The sequence below is a fragment of the Gymnoscopelus braueri genome (assembly GCF_963280865.1).
Source record: "Gymnoscopelus braueri genome assembly, chromosome: 15".
Classification (NCBI taxonomy): domain Eukaryota; kingdom Metazoa; phylum Chordata; class Actinopteri; order Myctophiformes; family Myctophidae; genus Gymnoscopelus; species Gymnoscopelus braueri.
This window is the reverse complement of record NC_137620.1, coordinates 23,098,340-23,116,681: the sequence shown is the minus strand read 5'-3', so window position 1 is coordinate 23,116,681 and position 18,342 is coordinate 23,098,340. Positions and strand designations below refer to the sequence as shown.

The following is an 18,342-nucleotide window of genomic DNA, read 5'->3' as shown; positions in this document are numbered from 1 at the left end:
TCTGTTTGATTTTTCATATTCCATCCTGATTGGCTAACATTGACATGTAATGTTTGCAGGAGTGGCCCGTTTTGAACAAAATGCCGCAAATCATGAACGCAGCGTCCGATTGTGGTGAAACTTTGAATGCACATTTGCACTACGTTGAGGAACCTTTTAACATTGGCATGTTATAGCGCCACCAGCAGGTCAAAATTAGCAAAACACATTTTTAGAACAAAATGCCTCAAATCATGCATGCAACAAAATGCCTCAAATCATGCCGTGCACAGCCTAGGAATAAATGGCACCCTTTTCACATTGGCCTATTATAGCGCCACCAGGAGGCCATAATAACCTACCTGACCTGGCGGAGACTTGTGCTCCGAGGAGCACTTTTTCTAGTTATTAATGTCCTACACCTACATTAGCCTATATATTTGATAAAAACACATACACATTGAGGTCACAGACAAATACCATGTGTAAATGTAAATGAGATAAATAAGATGTGTCATTATGCAGATCAGCCACCTTGCATTTTCTCTTTCACCGCATCCATAAACCTCCGCTTTGGCCATCCTCTTCTCCTCTTGCCTGGCAGCTCCATCTTCAGCGTCCTTCTCCCAATGTACCCCCCATCCCTCATCTGCACATCATCTTTTTGTACTTCCATGTACTGTGATTCTCATGTCTTACTAAAAAAAAGTACATCAATCAATCAATCAATCTCAACCTCACCTCTCTTGTTTTATCCCGAAACCTTCTAACTTCGGCTGATCCTCTAATGTAATCACGTTTGATCTGGTCCTTTCCTTGTCACTCCTAATGAGAATCGTAGCATCCTCAATTCTGCCATCTCCAGCTCCCCTCCGGTCTTTTCGTCAGTGCTACCATTCCAAGCTGTACAACATGGCTGGTCTCACTACCATCTTATACATCTTCCCTCTCACTCTTGCTGGTACTTCTGTCACAAATCACCCCTGACACTTTCCTCCATCCGTTCCACCTTGCCTGCACTCTCTTGTTCGACTCTTCCACACTCCCCATTACTTTGGATAGTTCACCGCAGCCAGGAATATAAACTCCTTCATCTCTCCTCTCCTCCTTGTACACTTACTGTTCCACTGTCCTCTTACTCCTGACTTTCATTCCTCTTCTCTCTAGTGCATGCCTCCACCTTTCCAGACTCGATTCAACCTGTTCCCTCGTCTCACTACATATCACTATGTCGTCCACCAACATCATAGTCAAGGTTCCAAAGTGAAATTCCTTCTTAGCATTGTCTTAGCATTATCCAACCATGTCTGAAAGAAATATATCCATTGTTGAGTGTTTTGGCAGGTATGCATAGAGTCCATATTGACCTCTAAAGGCAATTTGGATTGGATATAAGCTAAATACAGCACCATATTCAATCAGTCACGTTGATATGCTCATTTGCCTCCCTCAACAGCAGATGGTCAAACACACCAAAGGGGGCCTTTCCAGAAAGGTAGAGACGTGCAGATTATTGTACTGTAAGCACCTCAAACATGGGTCTAATTGTTATATGGAGTTTTACCCAGAGTGCAGAGAATCATTGTTCCAGATGGGGTCATTGAACCAGTCCTATGGAAGAAACCCCCACAATAGTTACAGAGGTGAGAGATATTACTAATTTGTACTGAAGAAAATGGAAGCTGCAGAGTGTAAAGTGCCACCGCCACAGTGCTGGCCTTACAGAGTTCTGCACCTCCCCAAATGTGTCTGAAGATGCTCAACATTCTAGTATCTACTTTATCCCTCAATCGCTTATAGACAAACATACATGTGCACACAAACACACATTATGTCCTCATGGTGAAGCTCCTGTCAGGTGAAAAGAAGCCGACTGGCCATGTCACATGAGACGCGTGTTCTCATATCACACCCAGAACGGGCAGTGCACTAGTAAAAACATTATGGAACAGACGTCGCGTCACTGATGTTAAAAAGGCACTCATACATTTTAGACCTGCACATCTCTTTGCTTATTCAACCACATTGATACCAGTATAGAAGCTGACATAAATAGTAAAGCCTTCTATGGATGGCAGTATGGACAGTCCCCTATGGCAGTGGTTCTCAGTTTTTGGCTCATGGCACCCCCGAATTACATTGTAACTTTATAGCACCTTACATTTGTGATTTTGCGATATGTAAATGCGTATATCTTTCCTAAGATACAGTATGTCACAAGGAAATTTAAGAGAATATCCTTTGCCATTAAGACAGATTGAAAATAACTTTATAATTGATTACACGAGAATCCATATTCTGGGGGGGAACATTCACCAAAAAGAGCAGATCTACAAGCTCACAAAGAGATTTAGGTAGATGGGAAAATAACACACCAAGTACAGTGCAACTCAGGTCCGTTTTACTAAGTATAGAGGGTCTAAGACTAAGTGATTAAACTGAAGTGATATTGATAAATTCCCAAAACTGTCAAAGTATTCTGCAGCACCCACTTTGAGAAACCCTGCCGTAGAGTACAGCTAAATGAGTCACATCACCATAGTAATACATCTGGCAAATATCCAAACAATATCAATTTGGTCAAGTCTGTACTGACATTTTCCTGATGACCCAGTGTGTCAGTAAAGGCTAACAATAAGTAACATCACCCGTGTTGATAACAGGAACAGCGGTGGTGTCATGTCTGATATGTTTAACAGAATGCAATTACAAAACATTTGCCTTTAATATCTTTATTCATCTTTTTTTTCATCCATTTTTTCTTTGAATGGAAATTTGTTATTTTTGTGTCTTCTGGACCTCTTTTGTTTTTAAACGACCTTCGTCATCTAACTCAAGCAAAAATCACCAAAAATGATTTCATGTTGCACAATCCACCTGGCGGACATTCCTATTGGCTTCACCAGGGTGCCTTTCATCAGCTGTGGTCCAAACGCCCGGCCCCCACATTAATGTGTCCCCTTCATACACAGAAAGCAGATCTGAAAAGATTTTGACTCAAGCTTCTCTAGTGCTAAAGCGAACACTTTAATACCGAGGTAAAGCCTGAATGGTGAAAATGGCTGCTTCTTAAGCCTTAAGCCTGATTCATACTTTGTCGCATGACGGTATCGCGCATTGAAAATAGCCGACCTACAAGTTCACAGCGCGTCGCGGATTCGACGTGTTGTGAGCTTTGTAGGTCTGCCATTTCATTTTAGCATGCGACATCGCCGTGCGCTGAAAATATCCCAAAAAGCAACAGTACACCAACACATCCTTTGTCCTATTGGTTCAGAATGGGACAGAGATGATTTGCTTGAGGCAAAGTCACTTCAGAAGAGATTTCAGTGAACTTTCTAAAAAAGATCAATCTACGGCTTCTGGACAAGGAGAAGGAACCTTTCGGAGGCAATACTGTCGTGGTTGTGTGTTATCGACCACGACTGTACTGGACTGAATGGACACCACAGGCTATGGCAACCCAGTAGAGACACAAAACACCTCGTCCTCTCAAAAAAAAAAAAAAAAAAAAAGCAATACAGAAGAAAGATAAAGAAAGCAAAAAACAAAAAAAAACAGAAGAGGCTATTGGAGAACCTGATTTGGATAGGGACACATGATCTGATGCAGGACAATGTCACTATGACAGAAAGAGACAAGATGGGTCTGTTCCAAACCAAATACTCTGTTGCCACACTCGTTCATTCGCCCCATAAATCCCAATGGAAGTGGGGGAATATGTTGTGAAATAAAAAGTCAGATTCTAAGACTGGAATTAGGGAAAAAGCCTTTTTTACATTATCTTAGTTAAAACCATTCCATGATTTCCCCATGCCCACACACTACACTGTCCGAGTCTGAGAATCTAAATATCATGCACGTCCTGTCACAAGCTGGACAACAAAATACAAACCATGGTATTTCCTCATCAATTAGGAATAACCACTTAATACCCATGGTAATAATGTGTCCAGATCTTTTCAAGATCACTACACAAATCAATAACTTGTGGAGAGCTTCTATTTGGATTGGAATCAGGCCACGCTATGTACAAAATAATAACCTGCGTGTCTCGATACACAGAAAATGAATAAGGTGATATTTCCGATGTCACAGAACTTAATTATGACCTCATGGGAGGAAACGCTAAACAGGTCTGACTGAGCAGAGAAGCACGGTGACTTCTACAGAGTATCAGCGGCACAAACAGTCCCCTGGGGGACAAAAAAAAAATACAAATGAGCCACTTTCCAACTTCACTGCCATTATTTTTTTATAAAGTATCCTCCAATGAGAGTTGAATTCTATTTGACGCCACTCTGCAATGAAGTGCTGCACAAATAAAACATCTTAGCTTATTTATTTTTTTAGACCAAAAATAGGATAGAAACGTGTCTCGGCATCGCTCCTCTGTAGCTGCCTGTGTTCGAGGGGACGTCGGTTTGTGCGCCGCCGTACTCTGTGGACGTCAGTGTGACGTGAAATGAATTGCTGAGTTTAGGCTTATTTACACGCCGCTGCACAGCCGCGTCGCTTGCAGAAAATGACAGATTCTCGCCACGTGACCTTTTTTTTCAAATGGAAATCTGTTATTTCCGGCAAACAGCACGGTCGTACGGCAAAGTATAAAGTAGGCTTTTACCCCCCTACCACCCCTGTACTATGACCACCCTGCCCTCCCGCCTCCCCCTTCAGTTTACAAGAAACAACCAGGAAATAAAAAGCAAAAAGAACCAAAGAGAGAGAGAGAGACAGACAGAAAAGAAAGAAATCCCCCCACCCCCCAACTGGGCCCGCCAGCACGACATTGGCTTAACACGTGTGTGTGTGTTGTATGTGTAAAGTGTGTATGCGGTTGAGGCCGCAGAGTCTCTGAGAACTGCAGTTGCTGTGTGTGTCTGTGGGTGTGTGTGTGCGTGCGTGCGCATGTAGATGTGTGTGGAGGCTCCGATGGGGGTGAGGGGGTCTCCTAGTATTTCTTTCCCGGGACAAACTCCTTCGCTTCAGGATTCAAGATGCTCTTCCTCTGCAGACAGTAGGCGGGGAAAGAAGTAAAGAAAAAAAACAAGAGACAGTGAGTAGGGCTGTCACGATCATGACATCTTTGTTGTTTAATCATCATACAAATAATTGCAATGAATGATTTAATTGTGCTTTTGGCATTGAACACACTGTACAAATAAAAATGACATTCCCTTGAAGCTTTGAAAACTAAACTTGCACAAGGCAGAATCAGATATGACAAATGACTTAAATATACAAAGCCTGTTACGGAAATATACAAAGAAATGACTGACAATGCCTGGTATAATGTACTATGGCCAAAACAGGACATAATAAAAATAGACACTACAAGTTCTACAATTTCACAACGCGTTGCATCACATTTAGGGCATTTGCCCTAAATGCCCAAAGTAGGGACCGCCAGGTTGAAAGTGGTCAAAAGAGTGTGTGAGAGTGTGTGTGTGTGTGTGGTCTCACCGCCACTTCCTCCAGGTTGCCGTGGTGATCATTGACAGACAGGCCGTTGAGCTGCTGCTGGAGTTGGCCCACCCCCTGGTTGTTGAGGTCACGGGACGGGATGAACCAATCCTGGTCCTCCTCCTCGAGCATCTCCTGGAAGCAACGCTCCAAGAACTCCTGCTCCAACAGCTCCTCCTCCACCTGACACACACAAACGAGAGATGAGACAATATGTTATATTATATATATATTAATTAAAATAGCCCTGAAACAATCTATGCACATATGCCATTATCATTGTAATGGTAGACCCAAAGAGATAGAGGAAAATGAGTAATACCGAAGAGATGGAGGCAAGGCTGGTCCAACAATTTGACCAACTTAAGTCCCAAACTTAAAGGGGAAATCCACCCATTTTCAATATTTAACTATGTCATTAATATAGCATAAAGGAGTTGTGTGGAAATAAGAAAAAATTTAAAAAAAAATTAACATTGCAAAAAAATTTAACATTGCAAAAAAATTAACATTGCAAATTACACTGTGATGACTCATCATGGTGTAATTTGCAATGTTAATTTTTTTGCAATGTTAAATTTTTTTGCAATGTTAATTTTTTTTTTAATTTTTTCTTATTTCCACACAACTCCTTTATGCTATATTAATGACATAGTTAAATATTGAAAATGGGTGGATTTCCCCTTTAAGTCCGACAAGACAATCAGAAGCGTGCTCTGCTCTCAAGTAGGGCTGGGTGCGGTAACCGCAATACCGCGGTACGGTATACCGCACCGCACGTCAGGTTCATTACCGCGATAAAAAAAAAAAAATTATATAATTTTTTTTTTTTAAATATGTTTTAAATTATTTTTTGTGGAGGTACCCCGGGGCCGGGGGTCGACAGGAGTCGGAGCAGGGCCAGTCCATTATTATTAAACTGGGGGTTTGCTTTTGTGTGTGTGCCTGATAATTAATTATTTCTTGGCTTTAGTATTACAGAAATTGTTAGATTGAATATATATATAGTCTACCCACACAACACAGACATATAAAAAGTAAGCATAAGCTGTTTGAGTTACATTATTTTCAAGTACTTAGCTTACATATATATATATATATATATATATATATATATATATATATATATATATATATATATATATATATATATATATATATATATATATATACTCAGATCCGTAGACCGACCCATCACCCGTGATTATTTCAAAATACGAACCAGACCCGCCCATCAAATAAACGACCCGTTGTCCGCCCGTTTATCCGTGTAAATGAAAAGTGTGTTGAAAAAGATAGCAGCCTTCAACAACAGCGCTACATTCAGTGGTCAGGTTTGTACAGAAATCAAGTGAAGACGGAGGAGCGAGCTTAAGCCACGCGCGAACGCGCATCTACGCAGCACACATGTGTCGTTGTTTACGTCATCACATAGTTTTAATTTGAAGGTACAGGACGTTCAATGTGTTTTTGTGAGTTAAGATAACTGACCAGCATGAGCATGCTCCGTGCAGTTGTGCTGTGTTAAGTTACACAAGTTACGTTGTTTGGGCGGAAACAGTGCTCTCTGATTTTCACAATAAATACCCGCCCGCGATTAGTTCAGTACCGCCCGTCCCCGTACCCGTTATCTTATCAAAGTAAAATTTTCACCCGTTTTCACCCGTCAAACGCGGGTATCCGGCCCGTTGCAGGACTCTTATATATATCTATATATATATAGATATAGATATCTAGATATAGATATAGATATAGATATAGATATATATATATAGATAGCTTGGGTCGGAGTCACCAGTGTAATTTCACTCTCATATATATATACCTCGTCGTACGATAGTGTCTTACATCACGTAACAAAAAGAGCAGATCTACAAGCTCACCAAGCTTGTAGATCTGCTATTTCCGGCAGCCGAGACCAATCGATTGACGGCATTCACGGCACTGACGCAAAACATACGACGGTTTCATTTCTTTCATAAGTTTCATAACAAACGGGGATAGATTCCCTACTTTACTTAATCCTAATAGTTTTTATCTGAGATAGCTTTCCAATAATCTTTAACGGATTACGCTAACATCATGGTCATGGAATATAAACATTAGGAACGATGCCAGTCGGCCACGCAGACTGGTTAACTACGAGAGATGAGAGAAAACATCATCCAGGTATTTCTCTCTTTTACTTGTAACTGAGTATTTTCACATTTCAGTATTGATACTTTTACTTAAGTACAAGATTTGAGCATTTTTCCACCACTGCTTAAGAGCAAAACTTATTTTTGTTCGGCTTACTTCAGACAATGCAACAGCATAGGTGATGATAATAATAATAATGACGACGGTGCAAAACCCACCGTCGGTAACGGCGCGGTAACGGTAACAACGCGGTAGCGGTAATGGCGCGGTAACGGTAACGGTAACCCGCGGTTCTTTAAAATTGGCTGCGGTATTACAAAAAAAAATGTCTTCTTCGCGCGCGTGCATGAGGCGGTAAATACCGCCGTACCGTAACGGGGAGTAATTACCGCGGAAAATAAAAATCCATACCGCCCCAGCCCTACTCTCAAGTCGGACAGAAATAACACTACTAGTACTGAACAAAGTAGTGAATACTGATAAACGCTTATTTATTATAATATTCAAATAACCAGATGTCATTTTAAATGCCGCAGAAGAGAAGGACATTTTGTGACCATGGATAGGATGATCGCAAAATTATGGTTCGATTTGGCTGAATGGACGTGTGCGCCAGTGAAGGCCATCCCACGCTGGTGTGTTTTTGTTAGGGAAGATATTTTACGCTGAAGGCAGTCACCACATTACAAAGCCTCAACCTGATTTCTGCTTTATAGATGCAGCTCAGGGAAATTAAGAACCTTGAGCTCTTCAGGAAGTAAGAGGATCAGCATTGACAAGCCGAAACTGGTGTGTTTTGCAATACTTTCCGCAAGCTAAGTTTACGCTAGTATTTCCATATTGACTAATAGGGGCAGCGTCATTTAATAGGCTAGCCACGGACACCACTATAACTCACAAAAAAGACGGAATATTATCAAAGATGGAAAATGATTAGCTTTGCATTCACGTTCAAAACCGCAGACAATTCTGCAAACCATGAAGCAAAATGCAACTTGCCTATAGCATACATGACTGATAGCATAACACACTAACGCACCTGTCTGTTGTACTCTTCCTCGTTCTCCATCCACATATACTCGGCAAATGGGTTAGCCTCTCCGCCTTCTCCTGCGTGTCCATTGGCTACAGGCTCCTTCCCCTCCTTCCCCGGTGCTCCGCCTCCCGGTGTCTTGGCCACCTCGGGACCGCTCATCTCAGCCGGCTCTGACAGAGACAATTACATGAATGTTATCATTAGATGAATGTCACCATGAAGGAAATGTATCTCCATTAGCTGTGCAAGCAACAGCATTAGACCCCAACAGAAAACTCAAAACACATTTGAAAACTCCCCATTCCTGTATCGTGCACATACGGGGTGCTCACAGCAAATTTTGACCATTTAAAATAAGGGAGACAGATGGCATCCACATAAACAAACCCACGTACTTCCCCTTTATCATCTTTTTCCATTTCGGTTTTTTTTTAACTTATGCCAAACAACTTGGCAGGTGTTCATCACCCCATTCATAGCAGCAGCTGGACATTCTTGGCTTTTATTATTTGCATGGAAGTTTTTCTCCCACACAGGAGCCAAACAGAGTATCACTTAGCTTCTTTGTGGGACCCAGGTACATTAAAACACGACTCTTGTCGTGTTTGGATACCCAGCAAGGGTGTGCCATATGACGATTTTGAGTGATAATTTATTTTCGCCACCATCTGCCTTTACAGTACAGTCTCAGTGCATGCTATGCTCTCATACACACAGCTTCCACAGACTTGCTTTCTCAATAGGGATGTAATTATATCAAAAACTCACGATATGATATCACAATAACAAGTCAGTGTGTGTTCATAGCAATCATCATTGCAGATATTGTGTGTGTCTCGATCCCCACAACATCTGCCAAGGTTTGTAACAGGAGATGTTCTTAAGATCTATGAATCTGCGCACACATGATCCGCGTGAAAACGTTCATAGCTCCCTCCACAAAAAATATATAATTTGATATCCACAATAATATCGTTACATCCTTATTTCTCACCATAACTTGAAAAAGAATTTATAACTAAAGCAATATGAAAATAAAATAAAATGTGATCCACGGTCCGCCCCACAGAGTAAGAGCGCATTACCACCATATAAATAAGGCTATAGTCCTTCTCACAGATGACCCCGGTTCAAATCTGACCTGGGGCTCTTTACTGAAAGTTATCAGGCACTCTCTCTCTGCCGTCCTATCTGGAATAAAACATAAAATGCCAAAATAAAGTATATTTTTTAAAGGCCATCAATTTGATGTAGTGGATATGCCTAAGAATTGTGATATGGTCTGGCCATATCGTTCACCCCCTTATACCCATGACATTTTTACTAAAAAGGTCACCCTAATGTGACAATGTACAAGAGCCGTTGTTCCCATCACAGGATTCATAATGTGCTCCACAAAGCATATGTGTGGTAGTAGTCTAGAAGGACACATTTCCACTGTCCAACAAGGCCATTCCACGACTGTATTCTGAATGTGGTGACAAGATTCAACTCAAAGTTCAAATTTTTTTTGTTTGCTTTTTTGTTACAAGTGATTTATGGTCTAGCTGCAATTCAGAACCTTATTTGAGTGAGACCATTCATTTCATTCATGACTGGAAGCCGTGCAGTGCTTGTGTTCAAAACATACTTCCCATAAGACCACACGGTGGAGCTCATACAGTACAATGCCTGAGGGAAGCACTTGAATGTTGGGGACTGAAAGAGGAGACCATGACCAGAGACAGCAGATGAGCTGCAGTGCTTTTGGGTTCATAAAATAAGATATTGCCTCTCGTATTCTGATAATAGTTGGTTCATAATGACATTACTGTTCCATTAATAATCTACACAGAACAGAGTAAGATTATGAGATTAGTCTACAATATTATTTAAAATACACAAAATAATGTTTATATGAAAAATTATCACCGTTTTCAATAAAATATTACTATTATATTATTATATAACTAAAAAGACAAAAATGTACTCAAATTGATCAATACATTTTCTTTATATTATCTTTACTACCTCAGCAGAAACCAAATCACCAACACGATGGGTTCCACACTCAACATGATTGAGAGAGTGTTGGACCAGGAAAAGGCCATTTCTCAGGTCCTGAAGGCAGACAAGACGACGAGGCATTTTGGTGCCATCATTGCAAAAAAATATAATTGATGTGATGATCTGTGAACTAGGCACTTACTTAACCCATTTAGATTGGAGGCCGATTCTAAAAACGAAAAAACGTCTTATTTGTATTGAAAAAAAAATAAAAAAAATGTATGTTGCTATATATATTTAGCAACATCTAAAATGACACAGATGCCGTCCCGGATTGAAAGGTAAAACAACGTGTGGGTCTAAATGGATAAAGGGGATGAAAACCTAGGCTGATTTGTATTTTGTTTTTTCCACTTCATGTTAAAAATTACAGCAGGGTAAAAACATGGCAGGCTTCATAAGGCTGACCTTATAGTACACCGTGATGCAAGTAACGCAGCTGCAGCTAATCAAATGAATAATGGCTGTGATAGATTTAGGCATGTAAATACTGTATGCTTGCACATGCACACCCATGGCCCAGGGCACATCTTAAATTTAACACACCTTTTATTAATTTTATCAGCTGCTGTGTTTCTTACAAGCCTGCCATGTTTTTAATCTGAATTGGAACAACCTACGAAAATCAGCCTAGGGTTTCATTCCCCTTTAAGCACTATATACTTTGTCGTACAATAAATAGCAAGCTCTACGCATTGTGATGCGTTGAGCTTGTAGAGCGGCTGTTTTCGCCTATAATGTGCCCGAAACAGGGACAGCAGGTTGAAAGTGGCTAAGGGCCTAAAGTAAGGACTATGTGACTGCATCTTACGGAAAGCCAGTGCTTCACCTGTAATTTAAAGTCACAATTTCACCCTAAATTAACTTAACACTTAGCTCGCAAAAGCAATTAATCCAACCATTAACAATTACCTCACTGCCAAGCATCAGGATCCCACCACTGATGATGACCTGCTGGATGGCATTGCTTGTCGATCCAAGGTTCAAAAACCCAATACATTGACCGTGACAAGCCAGAGGAAATACAAGCCAGAGCTGCATCTGAGCTGGAGTTACCTGCTGCTGACCGTATAATAAGCTGACCGCATCATCATGGGCTCAGCCTACATCTACCTTCCCACAAGAGCCCTGCGGCAGAACAAAGACAAAGCCAAGAGGACACTGGCCAGCTTTTTTAAACCTGTACTGTAACTGCATCCGCTTCCCCATCTCTGAAAAGGATGAAATGAAGGCCTACCTGTTAAGACCAAATGCTGACAGTCAGACTGGATCCTCTGGAATAGTATAAACTTTCCATTGGTTAGCCAACTAGTTGAATCTGAAGTGCTCCCTCAGAAAGAGTTTTCAGCACTTGTGCAATATTGTCACATGCCTAAAGGGTAATTAAAGTTAGATAAAGCTTGATAAACTGGTTTTCCTGTCAGAAATCCTTAAGTATCATCTTAGGAGATTCTTGTTGTAAGATGTTAAAGATTGTTGTAAAGCTGCTGGGTTTTTAATAGTCAAGATTCAGACAAAGACTTATTGCACCATTGGTTGATCGTTTGGTTCTGAATCGCATTTCACTTTAAAAAGAATTACAAAACTTGTTTAAAAAAAACATTAACCTCTTTTCAAGGCACTAACTACTCTTAGCCATTTAACCAGGCTGTAAGGAATGGCTCATTATGGTGGTAGTCAATGATGGCAGGGGTATGTAATTCTTGTGAATAGCAGCGGTGTGGTAAAAGGCCACCATCTGTAATTATTAACCTTGAACACTGTGGCCTATAGAGATGCCCATAGACGTGTTAGAGAAGTTGGACGACGTTCTGGCTTTTGTACATAACGTTGTTTCATAATGTCAGAGAAGGCTGTTCCAACTACTGTAACACACACAGTTAAGTATAATGTCAGAACGAAATGGCTCAGAATAAGGAATGAGATTACAGCTGAAAGAGCTGGAAAGAATTGGAACAGAACACAATAACAAATCACTGAAAAACAGAAAAAGTAGACCAAAACTAGAATACGAGATTTGAGCAGGGAACGTGAAGGTGTAGCCATCTCTCCAGCCGCGCTGTCACCATCAAGGTTCCAAGTCCCAACTCAGTCAAAACAGGTTCACCTGCAGTGAGCCACTCCAACCAGACTTGTCATGACTCATGCATGGTGTTCCAGTTTCAGCACCGAGATGACAATGTGCAAACTTGTCAATGATCGCCACTAATCCCCTACAAACTTTCTAAAGCTCAACATGTGAGGACACAGGCCTGAGATTGACGCATTCCCGAACACCTAGCCGCCAATGCTTAACCCTAACCCCAGAATAAACCATTTTCAAGATCAGGCAGATTGTGATGTTTACATTACATGGTCCTGTCCTTTTCGTTTAAAAAACAGGGAAAAATTGCAACACCTCAGCCGAGTATGACATAAGAGCAAAATGTCTGTGTCAGTGTGTTTCTGTGTGATGTCATCAATGCCTACAGATGAATATGCACTCACATATATTATCTAATTAGGTTACTAATTAGGTGCGTCTGCCTGGCTGCTTTCATGGTGTAATCACACTAAGTTGAGATATAAGTCTACCTTGAAGACAAATAATGATAAACAAGTATAGAAGATCAGGATTGAAGCTTTGCTGTAGCATGCCACAAACTTACATTTCAACCCATGTAATTTTAACAACGCCACATTAATTCATGTATATTAGCACACTGAAACGCCAGGGGTACTGAGTATGGGAATGCTGCCTTTCTGCCTGTCCCGTGTTGATTTTCACAGTGGCCTATAAACTGAGTATACTGCAAATGTTATGGAACAAATAGTTTTACAACACAATGTTTGACAATAAGTAAGTACCATAGTAAACTATTGGACTCAACCGTACTAGTGTTAAAACTAACATTTGTAATTGAACCACAACAATACAAAATGCAGTAAAACAGGAATTCAGAAAACTGCATTGGAAATGACAAGCTGGATGTCCTTTAAAATATAACCCCCCCATTCAAGATATAACATATGCTCCTAAGCCTAAAATCAGTTTTCAAAGGGTGAAGGGAACAGGCTATATGGGGGCGTGTGCATAAATAAAAGGAAAACAGGGACACACAGAGTGCCATGCTGGGATGTACTGCATGCAACGCTAACGTGTTCCTATTGCATAACCCATATGTTAGTCAGCATGTAATATTTAGCAAGTACAGTTCCAGCCCAACCCATCCGCTCTGCCTAATATGCCTGCAAGGGCATAATTTTATTACTTTCTCCTTTTTCAATTATATATATTGTTATGCTATATTGTTGATTTAGATAGGAGAGTATTGAGAGTATAGAGAGTATAGAGAGACAGCAACCTATGAGTATTCCAGCTGGAATAGAACCAGAAACGTTGCAACCACAAGGTCAACACACTATCCATTCACCCACTGGTACCGATAGATAAACTTGAAGCCCTTTACGCCATTTCATATTTCAATTTAGTGGAAAGGAGATTAATTGCACAGGGAATCTGAAGATTATCATGTTAGAGAGAATAACAGATTAGTGTAATCAGTTGTTATTCTCTTTACCTGATAATTTACAGCCAAGTGTTTAGTAGAATAATGGATGATAAAAGCTTAACACACACTCTTCACCACTGCTATCTAAAGTTGCCATGTGCGACAATTGAAGTTTCTGCCGGGACACTGATGTTATCTAACAAGCTGATCTAAAACTGTGAAATGTACATGGACACCATAACTCTTCATATATCCCCAAGCTAAGCTAGTGAGCTCCACACTTACCAAACTGAAAAGTGTTATGAATGTCAAGAATGTAGCTGAAAATGGAAGTTGGTGACAATAAAAACATCAGGATCTTTTCATCAGAAAAGACAAATTTGTCTTATGTGAAATGTACATGGACACCATAACTCTCCATATATCCCCCCCCAAGCAAGTGAGCTCCACACTTTCCAAACTGAAAAAAGTGTGTCAAGAATGTAGCTGAAAAGGTTGGTGACAAAAACTCCATCAGTGACTAAACACAAATTCATCTTAACATAAAAAAGGCTGGAACAGACAACATTCTTGGTCAGAACTGAAGAAGACATCTCCCACTTGTGTAATAATATACACAGAGCAGCCTATTGTTAAACATTAATATTGTGCCTATCGTTTCAGTCAGTGCAGTCATGTTGACAGCTCTGAGTCTGGCTGTCTGCACGCACTGTACACTACAGCAGTGGTTCTCAAAGTGGATTCTATGGACTCTCGGTTCCTTTAGGGGGGTCTAAATAAACTCTTACAAGACTGTAACTCAGACAGTATACAAATGGAACAATTGGTTCCATTTGTATATTGTCAGAGTTAAGGGGAGACCTTGAAATGTAAACGTTTGAGAACCATTGCCCTACAGTATCATTGTGTAAGCATGCCATATGGTACAATTGAATCAAACGCAATCGGCAACAACCTGCAATTGAAAAGGCACTCTGAAAAAGTAAAAAAATATAATTAAAACGTCACATATGTTAAGGCAAAAGCCGGCTTGTGTTGGTGTGTATGTGAGAGAGAGAGAGGAGAGGACGGTGTGTTAGATTGACCTGCTGCTACATAACGGATTATGTAACGTTATAATACACCGTGCATGGATGGAGTGGAGAGCTGCGTCGTCGTGGCGTGTTTGACTCAACCGTACGATGGTGCCACCCCAAAGAAAAAGGAGCCGATATACAAACTAAACAACACGTCAGCTTTTTAGCTGACGTGTTGTCTAGTTTGTATATCGCCTCTTATTTGGGGTGGCGAGCGACACGGTCGTACGTACGACGTTGTGAAAAGAAACGAGGCTTTGCTAGCGTTTCAACGTTGACAGCAGTGCACCAGCCGGGACGGGGCTAGCTAACGGGGTAGCTAATGCTACAAAACCCTACTAGGCCTCAGTCAGGTTTCCGAAAAGTTGTTAAAGGGATTGGGGACGGCTTGGGCTTTAGCCCCGGCTAATGCTAAGTGGCTAATAACACACGACACAACGCGTCGCTTTTATCCGCCGTAGCTGTAAATAGCAAGTCCCCGATATCATTACTGTGTGAATGTGTGTGAAACGTATTGGATGGAGGAAGGAGAGAGAGAGAGAGAGAGAAGTGTCCCAACAACAAAGAGACACTGACGGCTTGAGGAGGAGGAGGTGGTGTGTGTGAGGGGGCTGCCTGCTGGTGGTGGGGGCTATAGTCTGGGGGTCCCGGGTCAAAACAAGTCTTTATGGAAGTGGAAGGGTTGTCAAACAAACTAAAACACCACCCCACGAACCGCTTCATAATAAAAGGTCACCGATATCGAAAAATTAAAAAGAGACACATGGACGTCACGTACACACACACACACCGCCGTTTATGCATGTATGTATGTGTGTGCGTCGGTTGGTAGCTGATCTCTCCAACCCTAGGCCGCTACTAGCAGCGTTACTAGTTAGCAGCAGCAGCAGCATGGTGGTGTTGGTGGTGGACTGGAGAGCCGATCGTTGAGATCAGAACCAGCCGAACCGGGTCAACGAAACAACAACTCAACGCGTTCGATCATTATAACGCTCGGTTAACTTTGTATTAACACGGGTCCGTCGGAGCCGGTCGTTATATATATAGAAGGGGTTTACCTGGCATAGCTTGCTTTGCGTGTCCTGGCGTCACTTCGAAAAGCACACACCGATCCGTTCGGTCGGTTCAAAAAAACAGAAACTTTGTATCAGCTGAGCTCACTCGCGGCAGCGTGTGATCGAGTGTTTTTCTTCTCGCGTGGCCGTGTGGGTCGATGTTAATAATAATTATAAATATCTTGTTGTCGTGGTGGTGGCGGCTGGCTCGACGATGCTGCGTACGTAGCTTCACATGGGCTAAATCCAGCTAGCCTAGCCTCTTAGCCTAGCACAGCAGTACAGATATGAGAGAGGCTGTGGGTCGCTGCTTTGTGGTCATGTGGTCTGTACTGTGTGAACAAACACCCAACAAGAAGAAGCGCCCCTCATCATCATCATCACACCCTCATCATCCTCTTCTTCAAAACACACAAATGCCTGCGTGGCTTTCTTTCAGGCTCTTCAACTGTTTATAACGTTTAATATAATCAATCACGAATAAGAAACGTAATCCATAAATGGGGTTTTTATTTTGTGTGATTGCCTGTCTTTATGATTTGTTTATAAGTGTGTGAACACCTCGAGATAATATAAAGGGAAGTCATTCCCTTATGTTTATATTCACTACATAAAATGTTAATAAGATGATTTTGGTTCAACTTGACAGCGTGTCAAGCCATTTATACTCCGTAGTACCACAGTGTCGCTTGCAACAACAAAAAAAGGACAGATCTACAAGCTAGCAACGCGTTGCTAGCTTGTAGATCTGTTCTTTTTTTTGGCAAAAAGCGACACCCTCGTGTATGTGTGTGTACGTGCGTGCGTGCCGCCTATGCGTGTCCTCCTCCACCTCCACCATTGTGTACTCACCAACAACACACTGAGCAGACTAGTTCGAAACGAAAACAGAGAATCCGTCGCTAATTTGTAAGACAGCTGTTGAAGAAAAAACACACACGTCTCCTTTTCTTCAGACCCGCAACAAGACCCCGCGATTCTTGCACTTTTAAACCCGATAATCACGCGTGGCCCTCGATCCGTCGCCACTGCGGGAATAGTATGTCCTGTCTTCTTTGTCCGTTTCTTTCTTTCGCTATTTTGGCCGCAAAACGGACAAAAATCCACGATTTCTTCTTCTTGTGTCCACCAACAGTGAGGGTTGTGTTGCCAGGTTTTGTGGGAGAAACAAGCAGCCAGCCAGGTCTAACAAAACAAGCCCAGAAGAAGCCACGATAGATATGTCATGAGCACTTTATTGGCTATTTTAAAATAGCCAATCTACAAGCTCACAATGCGTCGCATTCGCGACGCGTTGTGAGCTTGTAGATCTGCTATTTTAAAAAAGGTCTTGAAAAGAAAAAGTTAAATATTTGGAAAGTATATGTCTATGAAATTAATTCAAGGACCCCAATGGAAACAAGTCCGCAAGGACTTTTTTGGTTGGACCTTTTAGACAAAAGTATTATAAATATAAATAATATAAATGTATTTTCCCTAATAACATTTTCAATCAATCAATCAATCAAAAAAATAAATGTCAGGTGGGGATCTGTGGAGAAATACTTTAATTTGGCCGTCCTTGACATGCAAATGTTTGAGAACTGGTTTAAACAATAATAAAAAACAAGCCCAAATAATTACACTTTAAAAACAAGCCCAAAAAACCGCAACCCGCAAAACAAGCCCAAAGTCGCTTATAATAAGCGGACATGGCAACCCTGAGTGAGGGAGGGAGGGTAAAAAAGAGAAAGGTGGTCACGTGGCCTCATTTGTCCAGCTGTACGCGTCGGCGATTGGTTGGCATGCATGACGATTGACAACGTCCGGTGATGCTATTGGCTTATGACTCGATACGACCCGCCCCTATACTATCCCATTCAAGCTAAGTAAACAAACAAACATAATAAGCCTATTTTTCTTCTGCTGCTGTTGCTGTTGCTGTTGATTTGGATCAATGTTCAGTGGTGTGAAGTAATTAAGTACATTTACTCAAGTACTGTTTTTAAGTACAATTTTTTTGTTTTTTAATTATTATATTTTAGTATTTCCAATATTCTATACTGTTACTTCTACTC

General features: G+C 41.2%; 1 protein-coding gene across 2 annotated transcripts; it reads right to left on the bottom strand.

Moving 5' to 3' along the window:
- Positions 1-2,695: 2,695 nt before the first annotated feature.
- Positions 2,696-17,440, bottom strand: paip2b (poly(A) binding protein interacting protein 2B). 2 transcript variants are annotated; one of them, XM_080451892.1, is made up of 4 exons: positions 17,138-17,440; positions 8,621-8,787; positions 5,443-5,625; positions 2,696-4,987 (listed from the first exon to the last, which is right to left on the bottom strand). In XM_080451892.1, the coding sequence occupies exons 2-4, from the start codon at positions 8,774-8,776 to the stop codon at positions 4,931-4,933; spliced, it is 396 nt and encodes a 131-aa protein (XP_080308018.1). In that variant the 5' UTR covers positions 8,777-8,787; positions 17,138-17,440; the 3' UTR covers positions 2,696-4,930. The 2 variants fall into 2 exon arrangements, with proteins under 2 accessions (XP_080308018.1, XP_080308017.1); XM_080451891.1 differs by lacking the exon at positions 17,138-17,440 and adding an exon at positions 16,289-16,620.
- Positions 17,441-18,342: the final 902 nt, after the last annotated feature.

Coding starts and splice junctions, on each gene's coding strand:
- paip2b (XM_080451891.1), bottom strand. Junction 5,626..8,620: donor AGGAAGAGTACAACAGACAG/GTGCGTTAGTGT, acceptor TGTGTGTGTCAG/GTGGAGGAGGAGCTGTTGGA. Junction 4,988..5,442: donor GCAACCTGGAGGAAGTGGCG/GTGAGACCACAC, acceptor TACTGTCTGCAG/AGGAAGAGCATCTTGAATCC.